This window comes from Lacerta agilis, chromosome 11, assembly GCF_009819535.1.
Source record: "Lacerta agilis isolate rLacAgi1 chromosome 11, rLacAgi1.pri, whole genome shotgun sequence".
NCBI lineage: Eukaryota > Metazoa > Chordata > Lepidosauria > Squamata > Lacertidae > Lacerta > Lacerta agilis.
The window spans coordinates 18,465,672-18,478,623 of record NC_046322.1 but is presented as its reverse complement, the minus strand read 5'-3'; the positions used below and the strand labels follow the sequence as shown (position 1 = coordinate 18,478,623).

Sequence of the window (12,952 nt, the reverse complement as noted above, 5' to 3'; positions counted from 1 at the left end):
GGTCAAATAGGTGTCACAAATGATGTGTAACTTGGATAATCTCCTTTCTCCCCTCCTTGTTGCAAAATGTGCCCTGAATGTGCATCCTGTTGCCCATTTTATGTAGCTGGGATTAAACACTGCTAAACTCAGTGGAAATTACTTCCTAGTTGACACTTATAAGGAACAAGAAGGTTCCCCCTCTTTCTTTAAACAGTAGCACACACGCACACAAGCAGACACTGCATGGTAAACAAGCCTGCAATTTTAAATGTGTTCTTAAACATATCCTAGGTATGCAAAGGTCTATAAATGACCACCTTACTGCTATCTTCTCCCTCCTTCCTAATTCCTTTAAATTTAGGTTGACCCAGTGCTTTCCCTGATATTACAGTAATATAACAGCTTGAATGTGAGCAGAAAACACTCTCCTATCTTTTGCTTTCTGTTATTTTACCTTCCCCTCTTCTCTGCCTCAAATAGGAAAACTGCAAGAAACTTTAACCAGCCCATGTGTAAAGCTGCCAGGACAACTATAGTAGAGGTAAGGTCAAACGGTTTTATTTTATTTTTACTTGTACTTCAAAGCTTGCAAGGACTCCCTGCAGATCTTGGTGAATTGCTCAGATGAAGTTGACAGATGCTGTATACATGCATAACTGAAACCAGGCGTGATGTTCTGCTCCGGTTGAAGATGATATGCCTTTACCTGCAGCAGGGATGGAAGAGGGCAGGATTTTAGAGAAGCCCAAATGATGACAAGCTGTGGTATCATTTGCGTAAATGTAAAACCTGAACACCTGTTTCCGGCAAACAACTACGAAAGGCCTAGCTATCACCTGAGGCCTGCAGGCTGAAGGTGGAGACCCCCAAGATTTAATGTTCCTCCACCAACTAAACTAAAACTAAACTAAACTAAATTATATTAAAATCCTGCATAGAAAGTGATATCAGCAGGGTGGATCCCAGTTCTCAGAGTGGTTTAACAGTCTGTCCCTCTTCCCAGGGAACTATGGGAATTGTGGCTCTGTGAGGGGGACTCTCAGTACCCTCAGCACACTACATTTCCCAGGATTCTTTGGGGGGAAGCCATGACTGTTTTAAAACAGCATCATACCACTTTCAGGTATAGTGCAGATGAGATCTTCAGCAGCTGTATGCTGGCATATCAGTCTTCCCGTGCTTGTGCTTATGTAGTCAAAACCACATCACTGGCACTCAAGGGAAGAAGTACTCAACAGACTTGAGGTAATAATTATACGCAGGCAGAAAAGCAAATCTGTAGCTAAAATATAACCTAGAGGGTGGGGAAGCAGCCACACAAAAATTAAATGTTGTAGAATATTGACAGACTGAGAAATGGGGAAACCAGGAAACTAAGAACTAGGTAGCAGAATGGAATAGAATAGATTGGGCGGAACAGGCGTACCCGAATATATAGATTATATAGAGAGCTATATGATTGTAGAACCATCTTGTTTTCTGGATAGGTCAGTTCCTGGTTCACACTGAGAAGCTGTTTTTGGACTTCCCCCAGACAGCCTGTTTATTGAGCTTTCGCCCCGATCTGCTTGTCCAAACCTTACACAGAGTTTATTTTATTTATAAACCTTGTTTCTCACCCTTTCTCCCAAATGGGTCCAGGGCGGTATATGTCCAATTTTTCACTTGAGCTTTCAATCCGATTTGTTTGCAGGGAAGATTTACGACTGTCAGCATTCATCCTGATTGACGGTGATGGAGTGTGACTGTGTTGGACACTATGAATATATGCCTTCCCTTTAACCATTCACTCGCCTCACCTGTTTCAGTGTGTTTTCTCGTTACTCTCCTAGCCCCAAAAGACTCTGTGGTCATGGTGGGGGTGGTTTTTTAAAAAACAGATTTGTTGAGCCAGGGCCAACAGAGCAACTTTGAGGCACTTTTAGTTTCACCAACCTGAGTTTCCAGTGTGCGCTTGTTAACCCTCCTGAAAAACAACGGGTGTTCTGAAGGCCGTAATTATTTGGTTGTCCCCAGGGATGGAAGAGAAAGCTGCCCTTATTCATCTAGAGAGAAGTTGAAGAATTTAATGTAGCTAGGATTGGGCACCAGTATACCCACCCCGCCTCAAACGAAGAGACAAAACCCGAAACAGGATATAAACAGCAGATAAAAATTCCAGTGCAGTCCAGCGAACATTGAGAATGCTGTTTTCACATGTCGTTATTTTCTTTTTGTATCCCATTTGTAGAATACTTTGTAAATGGAATGGCTCCTTGCCAAAGGGGGCGGTGGGAAGCTAGGGTAACAGAAGCCTAGTTTTCCTCCTGATTTCTTGAAATCCTCATTTATTATGGAATAGTTGGGAGACTGGAAAGTGAGGTTTGATTTAGCAAGGAAGAGGAACAAAGGGGTGGGGGGTGGGACTCTGATCTGAGTGCCGAAATGCTCTTTCACCCACAACTAATTAAGGAAATGTAATTAAAAACCCTGCAATGTATCTTTGGTTACTTAGCAACGCCATTAGAACGCCGCTATTGCAGGTACAATGGACTTTCATTACATTGTGGGACAGGAATGAATAGCTCCATTAGTCACCTAAAATTGTGGTGTTGCTTTCGTTGTTAACAACGAGATGCCGAGAAATGGCCATGCTTATAAATGCACACTTTTATATTGCAGATACAGTCTTGGGTCTTGCGTCCCAGCAACTCTGCATAATTCTAATTCTACCTCACAAATTTGAAATTCGAGATGCGCCACACTAACGACGCATTAGCCAGGATGCTGCAATAGTGGCTTTGGCATACCAGTGAGTTTCTTCAAACCAAAATGTTGGTGCTGACCTTTAAAGCCCTAAATGACCTCAGCCCAGTATATCTCCACCTCCATCGTTCTGCCCGGACACTGAGGTCCAGCTCCGAGGGCCTTCTGGTGGTTCCCTCACTGTGAGAAGTGAGGTTACGGGGAACCAGGCAAAGGGCCTTCTCAGTAGTGGCACCCTCCCTGTGGAAGGCCCTCCAATCAGATGTCAAGGAAATAAACAAATATCTGACTTTTAGAAGACATCTGAAGGCAGCCCTGTTTAGGGAAGTTTTTAGTGACTGATGTTTTATTGGGTTTTTAATATTCTGTTGGAAGCTGCCTAGACTGGCTGGGGAAACCCAGCCAGATGGGCGGGGTATAAGTAATAAGTTATTATAATACTGTATTATTATCTTGCCCTCTTTTTCTAATTCAGGGGTAGCTAACCTAAGACCCTCCAGATGGCGTTGAAATCCATCTCCTGTTAGCCGTAGGCAGCGTGGCCAAAAGGTCAGGAACGATGGGAGCTGGAGTCCAACAACATCTGGAGGGTCAAGGGTTGCTTCCTGGATTGTGTCCAAGCTTCCACACAATCACTTTTCCGCATCAAACATTACAGTGTTAGCCACTCAAAAACGTTTTTATATACTGGTGTAAGAGATGAATTTGCACCTGCTAAATGGTGAATTTGGGCATCTGTCTTTAGCGGCTTCCCAGCTGCAAGGACACAAGAATTAGCCTTTTGTGTACAGGAAATTCCTGTAGGTAATTGTCACTAGTAGTGAATTGGGATCTTTGCACACTTTCCTGCCAAGAGCAAAGGTTTCTACCCGAGATTCCCAGATTCACAAGGCTGCAGCGCTTCATGCAACTTGGGAGAAAGGTAGGATATCAATACATACATGCGACAGTGACAATGACAACAACGTATTTGGCCATGATGCCATGTTGCTCTTCCAAGTTTCAGCCTTAGGAATCCATCCAGTTACTGTTTTTAGAGCTCTGGTTCTGTTTTTCCTCTTTCATTTTTTCCTCTTTTAAGGTGTGTGTGTGTGGGGGGGTAGAATTAATGGTTTGAAAGGTTTATTAGAAAGCTAGAATTGAAAGACATTTTTCCTTTGGTGTTCTGCTGGGTACCTACTGCTGTTTTGCAAAGTAAGGCAGGATGGAGAGAGGCTTGGCTGTTTGCTTGCTTCTGTCAAATTGGAAAATGGTGCATTTTGTTGCTTCTCTCCCCCCCCCCCCCCGGCCCTGGTGCGCCTCAATCCTATTTGGAGTTTCTGTGGGGAAGAGGCTTGCTGTGCTTCAGCTATTATGTGGCAATGTGCATCTTGAGTTATGATGAGTTTCTCCGACTGGCATTTCAAAATGCTTATTCTTTTATAAGCCCATGGGGACAACCCACCTGCTTAAATAAATGTGTTTGGTGTTCTAAGCACATGGGGTGGGCAACATGTGCATTCTGCACATGTTATGAATTGAAGTGCCCCAGAATAAGTGCCTGCTCATATTATTTTTTTTTGCTTTGTAAAATGATCCTTGCTTCCAAGAAGTAAAGTGAAAATCATGGATATATGAAGAGAGAGAGAAAATAGTGTCTGCTCAAATATTTTCCTCTTGGAAAGGCATTGCGTTGAGAGAAGCCTCCCAGTGACTGTGGTAGCTGCTGGTTCTCAAAGCAGCTACAGGCACAGTTGCACCTTCAGATCGCACTTCTAAGCCGTCGCCTTGGCTGAATCTTTGGTTAAAGAGAGGACCATTGCACAGTACCTCACTTTTGCTGGAGAGAACAAGAAATTTAAATACTGGCAGGGGACTCCCTGTTCCCATCTGGCAATTAATAGCAAGACCTTGCACTGCTGAGAGTATGAGTAGGCGGCTTTCTCCTCTAGCATAAACATGCAACCATTACCTGCTTGGCTTCAGGCTCTTTTATTCTAGAATATTCAGTGTGGAAGCTCCAGTGGGGTGTCAGGAGTCGGTGTAGTATAGTGGTTGGCCTGCTGGACTCGGGCAGGGGAGACTGGATTTTAACTTCCCACTCTGCAGTGAAGCTCAGTGTGTAATCTTGGGACAGCAAACTGCCTTGGGGAATGGGTGGCATAAAGTATTTTGCACACTTGTTCTTGGGAACCACCTGACGCTCTTGACTTAAAAGCATGCTGTGCACATGGCGCTCAGTGTGTATAGACACAATCTGTGCAACGCTTACTTGCAGAACCAGGAAGTGGGTAGTAGAGAAAATCAGACTTCCAGTTAAAGGATCTAAGAAGAAGAAGAAGAGGAGGAGGAGGAGGAGTTTGGACTTGATATCCCGCCTTTCACTCCCCTTAAGGAGTCTCAAAGCGGCTAACAATCTCCTTTCCCTTCCTCCCCCACAACAAACAATCTGTGAGGTGAGTGGGGCTGAGAGACTTCAAAGAAGTGTGACTAGCCCAAGGTCACCCAGCAGCTGCATGTGGAGGAGTGGAGATGCGAACCTGGTTCACCAGATTACGAGTCTACCGCTCTTAAACCTACACCACACTGGCTCTCCCAAGCCCTCATCTCACTTCATAAATTGAGAGTTCTTGGAGCTTGGAACTATGTAACTCATTGTCGCTTCAAAAAAGGACCCGGGGACATACCTCTTCAAAAGGAATTGAAGGACCCTGCATGTTTCCACCTGCTAATCTTTGTGTACTGTGTGCACCCTCTGATTTTTACCCTTTTTGTTTTTCACATCTGCTCAGGTAGAAGAAATTGTGGACGTTGGTTCCTTTGCCCCAGAAGATATTCATGTCCCCAAGATCTATGTCCATCGTCTCATCAAAGGGGGAAAGTATGAAAAAAGAATCGAGGTAAGTATTAATGGGTTTGGGGCCATCCTTTGTGTTTTCCCATGCAGCCTGGGCACATTTGTACTGCTGCTCTTATTTTGCATAGTTATGGGTTTCGCTAGTTTCATGGTCAAGGAGTGATGCCTCCCAAGCACGGGTGATACTGCTTAGCCACCTCTCTGGCTTCTAAAACAATTCAACACACACACACACACACACACACACACTTCCTGAGGGGCTGGAAACTTGTTTCCCCCCCCCTTGTTTTGAAAAAAAAAAGCTGATAATCTCATCGGAGCTTGAATGTGTAAGCAATAAAACATTTTTTGTGTCTCAGCGGACACCATGCCGTTTCCATATCCAATTATAAATGAAGGTTGAATCCCGATGCGACCCACTTAACAGAACACATCCTCAGCACTTCATTAACTACCTTTGAATTTCACTAAATAGCCCTCAAAACTGCAGCTGTGTCCAACATCCTTTGGTGAGAAATGGCGGGTGAATTTTGAGCTCACGTTTAGGATCCGGTTATTACCGTATTTCTGCATTGGCAAGAAACCTGACCTGCCACCCTAGGATCTGGGGGGTGCGAAGATGCTTGGCTGGTATGTTGTGTGTGGGCATGTGTGCCCAAGCATCCCTCAGTCTTTTAGCTTGGCTAACTTAAGCCAGCTAGAGCTCTTGTCTCTGCAAGTTCACACCTCTTCTCTGGAGAATAGGTGTCGTCTGAGAGACCTTGCTCGGGGGGGGGGGGGGGGGGCTAGCCAACTTCAGTTGCTCCCAGCCAGCATGACAAATGGTCAGGAACGACAGGATATTTTGGAGGGTACCATCCTGACTACCTCATGCCCAGAGGGGATCCTTTGGAAGTCTGTTGAGCAGATAATTGTGTTTCATGTTGCTGGTAGTAGGGCCTGGTGGCTTTCATTTCTTATTATACTGTTGACCTATTATTAGAAGTGGTTTTCATACTGTTTTGCGAGGAATGCTGAGATTAGGGAAGAGCTGCGATTCAGAGCTAGCGCTCATGATTTACATGCAGAAGGGTTCAGTCCTTGGCAATCTCCAGCAACTGTAGAGAGAGAGAGAGACCCCCGGTTGAAACTCTGGAAAGCCCCTGCCAGTCAGTATCAGGTGTGTTTTGGAGGTTCAAGTTATGTTTAAAATTTTGCTCAGTGTATATTTTTATTGTTGGCAGCCGCTTTGAGGCCTACCTGGTGGAAATAAAGAAAGTAAAATAATAAATAAATAAAACGGACCCATGTTGTGACTCCATGGATAAGGCAGCTCCATGGATAGTTTTCAGTTGGCAAGGAAAAACTTGGATGGGGAAGGAACACCAGGGCAGTGTCTCGTATCAATCTGCGCACCCTCTATAACCTGCCCCAGAACCCTTTCAGGGGTCTGTAGCAGATACGGAACCGTTCCTCAGCAGGCATATCCATAGGGAAAGTTTTGCCTGAATATAGAAAACTTGAAAAACTGCCCCTTGTGGTAAAACTCTTGTTTTAGTGCTTTGGTCCCAAGGCAAGATCCCGAGAGCACATGATGCAGCTACCTTGCTGAAGATAAGCAGATCAGGGTCTGACCAGTACCTGGACCGGAGACCATCTTGGAACCTCCATATATGTCACCTTGAGCTCCAGGACGGACGGACGGAAGGAAGGATGGAAGGAAAGAAGGAAAGAGAGAGAGAGAGAGAGAGAGAGAGAGAGAGAATAAATAATTAAATGCATCTTACATGCGCTGAACGATAGCACTGCTTACCTTTTCCTTTTTCGGCTAATCATCAAACATTATCCCTGATTCTTCTTCAACCCGATAGGAGGCTGGGTGTAGATCTTCGTTATTGCACAGTCAAACCATGATTGTTTTCAGTTTTTCTCCTGTTCTCCAGACTAGCTTCTCCCCTCCCTCCCTCCCTCCCTTCGACGCCACTTTTTTTTTTTTTGGCAACCTCGTTTTTAAGTGTTTTATATCGTCTAGACTAAAGTTACAGCAGGGATTAATTTTGGTCTGCTGAGTTTTGTAATCCTGCTAGGGATCTGCCTTGTCAAAACAGGCAATGAAACTGCAAGCTCCTCTGTTTACTGTCTTAAGAGCGAGAGTGCCTATAAAAATTGCATCTACCTTGGAGGCTCTGGGCTCGCTTCTTCAAGCGTAAATTGGTCTTGGGCGGAATGCGGTTATCCACCCGAGTGCTGAGTGAGGGTTCCAGTACAAAGCAGATTTAACTTAGAGTGCCTGGAAAAGGAAGATAGTTTATCATATTAGGAGAGGAATAATTATGGCTGTAATATCTGGCCTGGCTCTGGCTGGGAGAGCAAAACGTCCCAAGGGGAGCCTAATTCCGATTTAAGCTGTTATTAAACATATCTTCGGTTTTTGTTTATGCCTCTGTTTCAAAAGTGAGAAGAAGCAGAGACTTGGGCCAAGATGCAGGTGAGAGTTTTAGACTCGGAAGCCCTGGTACTTTGAATGCATGGATACAGTATACAGTCGTACCTTGGTTCTCGAACGCCTTGTGACTCGAACGTTTTGGCTGCCGAACACCACAAACCCGGAAGTAAGTGTTCTGGTTTGCAAACTTTTTTGGGGAAGCCGAACGTCCGACGTGGCTTCCACAGCTTCCGATTGAGTGCAGGGAGCTCCTGCAGCCAATCAGAAGCTGCACCTTGGTTTTTGAACGTTTTCGGAAGTCAAACTGTCTTCCGGAATGGATTCTGTTTGAGAGCCAAGATACAACTGTATAAGCATCCTGGTAGCAGTCTTGCTGCTTCCAGGCTTCCACTTCCAGTTCTGTGGAGTAAATGCAGGAGTGCCCTTGGCCTCTGTGGCGGAATAATGCCTGCTGATGATTCAGGTTCATCATGGGTTAACCTATCACTCCCATGTTAGATAGGTGTTCCCTCGGAGGCGGAGCTAGTTGGCATTCTAAAAGGAGGGGGAACAACCGTTAAAAGGCAGTTGGGGGTTTGGCAGTTGGGGGTGGAGGATTAGAGAGAGAAAATGGGAGGTTAGGCTTCGGGGAATGGGAGGAAAGGTCATTACCATTGCTAAAGGGATGCAGGAAATATTATAACAAAGCGGAATTACATGAGAAGAAGATTTGTACCAGTAATAACCCGAGACATCCATGTTTTCAAGTTACCTAATAAAGTTAAATGTGCTTAAACGTTCGCTGACTGTGGCAGTGTATCAGTACCTTAAGAGGTGTGACTAAGAGGAGAGAACAAAGCTTTCCTGGGGAAGAGGAAACTGTTTGCTTATTCTCCTGTCATACAGAGGGCTGGACAGTGAAGCCAAGTGTGCCACTTATTTGTCTAAAGGGGAGGCAAACTGCAGTAGTTGGGAACCCTGGGAGGGAGATCCCATAGGTGGCAAGAGGTTTTCAAACGTAGAGCCCTGAGGTACCCCAGAGACAACTCCCATATGAACCCTGAAGGATTCATCCTAGTTGTCAGTGAAACCTAGGGAGAGTCACTGTTGGGGAAGTATCGAAAGGGGAGGGAATAGGATCCCTCACAGCCTCCGTCCGCAGGATTCTTTTCTTCCTGGAGGGAGAATGTAAAGATGCGTAATTTCTCCCCCCCCCCTCTCTCTCGGAAATCTGTTCTGCCAAATAAAAGCCATGTGCCTGGAAAATGATATAGGGCAGGGGTTTATTTAAGCAACGTAGATAAATGAAAAACTCTGAAGGATTTTTAAAACCACTGGTCCTGAGCAGAAATGTACCGATTCCCCACGGATGTTGGGGAGCTTATGCTGACTGCAGTTGAAGTACCCTGAGCTCTGCTTATTGGGCCAATTCACATTTTTCCAAGCCCAAGTCCATTTTTGGCTATGGAGCTGCTGAATGTTTACCCCCAACTTCCTGTGAATTCGTGCAAATGTGTACCTCCAGAGGCGTTATCTTCAAAAGAAGATGAAATCAGTGGCATTGCTGATTATTTATTATTAATTTTAATAGAACACTGCTGCTGTTGCTATTTAGCATTCATTCTGTGTCTGATTCGTTGTTTTTCACGGTTTTCATTTTTCTCTCTCACTGAGCTTAGAATTCTTAACTTTTACTGCCTCTCTTCCTCATTCTGCTTCAGCTTCACACTGCTTTTTTAATTAAATAATTGTTATTAATTTTACAATTTTATATTCATTACAATCACCATTATCACAAAGGAAAAAAAATATATGATTCCCAACCTCCCCCCTCCCCATTCCCGTGACTTCCCTCAACTTCCTCTTCCGGTTCTTTAAATATTTGCTTCTTCTGCTTATTTTATTCTACCTTAATATTGTAATCTTTAAATTAAATGCTATTATATTCTTATCATTTTTATACCATAATTATTTTCACATCACATCTTACACTTAGTTATTTTCCAATCATTACATCTTAGCTTCTGTGTTTGTTTTCTTAATTGTGTTTACTCAAACCCTGCTAGTGAGTCCACTTCTTTACGATGTTTCTGTAAATACAACATAAACTGTTCCCAGTCTTTTCCGAAATCTCTGTTGTCCTTGTCTCTAAGTTTTCCAGTTAGCTTCGTCATTTCAGCATATTCCGTCAGTTTTTCTTGCCATTCTTCTTTCGTTGGTATCTTGTCGTCTTTCCATTTTTGGTCTAGTAATATCCTAGCTGCTGTTGTAGCGTACATACATAGTTTCTTCTGCTCTTTTGGCAAGCCTGCTTCAGTTTCGCTCTGGAAAAGGCTTCTTGGACATGTGGGTTCAGATAATGGGGAGTACCAGTGGTGGTGCCTTACCTGCCCTGATCCACCATTGATACTGCATTGTTTTTTTTAATGTCAGCCCTTCCTTGGGTTAGGAAAGAGTTGGCATGCCGTACAAAACGGTAACAGCAGATGGCAACCTGGAGCAGCACTTGGCAGCAGAAGCTGGAAGAGACTTTCCCTCAGGAGTGCTGCCTTGGTGAAATGGTCTTCTGTTGCTCAGGCATAACCTGAGGAACGACCAGGCCAAGTGTATTGTTCTCTTACCCAAAGGCTGTGTTCACAGCAGTTGGTTTGGGGAAGGTCTATATAGCTCAGTGTTTTTCCATAACTTGGGAAGTTTTCCTAAAAGGTAGAGTATAAATTCATCATGTGAGGGAGTGGCAGGCACTAAGGAATGGAAGAGGAGCTTGATCTTGTTGGCATTCTAATGAGAAAGCTAATTTGCATTTCTTGAGCGGATAGGCAAACGGAAATGCCGCTAGCCTATGAAGTTTGCACTTCTCCGAATTTTGCGATGCAAAATGAAGAAACGACGTGCAAAAAAATGCAGTAAGTTAGGAAAGATGGCTTTGCCTAAACGTGTGTATTGAGTCAGGACTGCACACAAAGAAATAAGCAGTGAATGCTGGTGAAATTTCCCTGAGGATTTTTTTTTTAATGCACAAATTGTTGTGGAAATGTGGAGAACTGAGTTTAAGACTGAGGGAAAAGGGGAAACTTAGGGAACTGAAAATGACAGATTTGTACATCCCTAAGTAGGCACGCGGGTGGCGCTGTGGTCTAAACCACAGAGCCTAGGGCTTGCTGATCAGAAGGTTGGCAGTTCAAATCCCTGCAACGGGGTGAGCTCCCGTTGCTCGGTCCCTGTTCCTGCCCACCTAGCAGTTGAAAAGCACATCAAGTGCAAGTAGATAAATAGGTACCGCTCCAGCGGGAAGGTAAATGGCGTTTCCGTGCGCTGCTCTGGTTCGCCAGAAGTGGCTTAGTCATGCTGGCCACATGACCTGGAAGCTGTCTGCGGACAAACGCCGGCTCCCTTGGCCTATAGAGTGAGATGAGCACGCAACCCCAGAGTCATCCACGCCTCGACCTAATGGTCAGGGGTACCTTTAAGTAGGCACATGTTTGTAACTAGAAGGTGCCAGTTTCTGAAGCCCCAGTCTGTGGGGGCAGCCTGCAGCCCTTGTCCTAACTTCATGTGTGTGGTGGAAGACTGGACGGAAACTGAGTGGGATGTCTATACCAAAATGGGTGAAATTCTGACCAGAACAAGATGTTCCCCCTCTAGCAACCTTGCATGATGAGAAGGAAATGGAGAAAGGGAATGAAAACGAGGTTGCCCTGTTCTTTTTATTTTTTACTCTGGCTCCACCCACCCTTGGGCCAGAGGGACAAATCATTTGACTTGGTATAAGGTAGTTTCTTTACATGACCTGCTGGGTAAGGTTTGTGGAGAAGTTTGTGAAGAAGCATAGACTCAGAAAGGTGGTGAGCTGAGTTAGCATTGGTGCAAGGGGAAACAGAACAGCAATTGCTGTCTTTCTGGGCACCGGCACACTTGCTTGTTCACAATAAGTGATAGTTTGGTTTACATTATGTGCAGATCAGGCCAGTGTTTAGCATAAACCAACCCAGGCCACCTTAAATGTATTTCTTACTGCTTCAGGGTGTCTGATGCCTGCCTTTGCCGACTGTGAAATAATATATGCTGGTCCTTAACGTTCCGTGAAAGAGTGCAGTTGTCACCTCCCATTTCACTCTGCTTGCTTTTCTAGAGGTTGTCGCTACGCAAAGCTGAAGATAGCGAAGGCAAGCAGAAGAAAGATGGCGATAACGTAAGAGAGAGGATCATCAGGCGAGCGGCCCTTGAATTCGAGGATGGCATGTACGGTATCCTTTGGCCGTGTGGAATGCAATGGCTTTTTAAAAAATTGTTTTCGGCGCGCATTTGAATTAAATAAATTCGTGTACAGAATGAAGAACTTGGATCTGTTTAACCTTGACCGATGCGTTTAAGCTAACCTGGGTATTGGAATCCCACTGCTTGCGAGCAACTTCATCAGTCCAGACATAACTGTTCATCTACAGAGTGAAAATGGAGTCCTTGGCTTGGTAAGAATGGAACACAGGAATCAATATGCAACACAACACAACACAACCGTTTGACTGGAAAGTTAATGCAAGTGTTTCTTTTGTGTTTTAACTAGGGACCTTACCCATCTGAAAACGAAGTTGACCCTGACCTCATCAATGCAGGTTAAACCCGATTTTTGTCTTTCTTTCACACATTTATACTGCCCTTCCTTCAAGAAGTTAATGGGGAGGTGGGAGAGGAAAGCAGAGAAACAGAACCATGGACAGCTTCAGACAGAGCCAGGCGGAACTCAAGTTTGATACAGGCACCCAAGAGCAACAGTCTCCTTTCTCAACCTTGGGTTCCCCAGATGTTGTTGGACCACCACTCCCATCATTCCTGACCACTGCCCCTGCTGGCTATGTATGGATGATGGGACTTGTAGTCCAACAATATCTGGGAACTTGAGGTTGTGAAAGGCTGGCCTGGGATGTTGCTCCAGCAAAGGTCTGGAGCCAGCTGAAGGTTTAAGCAAGTCTGCAGGTAGCTTAGGG

General features: G+C 44.7%; 1 protein-coding gene across 1 annotated transcript in view; it reads left to right on the top strand.

The window, feature by feature from the left end:
- Positions 1–12,952, top strand: part of OXCT1 (3-oxoacid CoA-transferase 1) — a 53,397-nt gene that overhangs the window by 25,314 nt on the left and 15,131 nt on the right. The window contains exons 7-11 of the mRNA XM_033163719.1: positions 463–523; positions 5,499–5,606; positions 12,100–12,214; positions 12,342–12,436; positions 12,532–12,580. Coding sequence (XP_033019610.1) covers positions 463–523; positions 5,499–5,606; positions 12,100–12,214; positions 12,342–12,436; positions 12,532–12,580 — 428 coding nt within the window. The remainder of the gene's footprint in view (positions 1–462; positions 524–5,498; positions 5,607–12,099; positions 12,215–12,341; positions 12,437–12,531; positions 12,581–12,952) is intronic.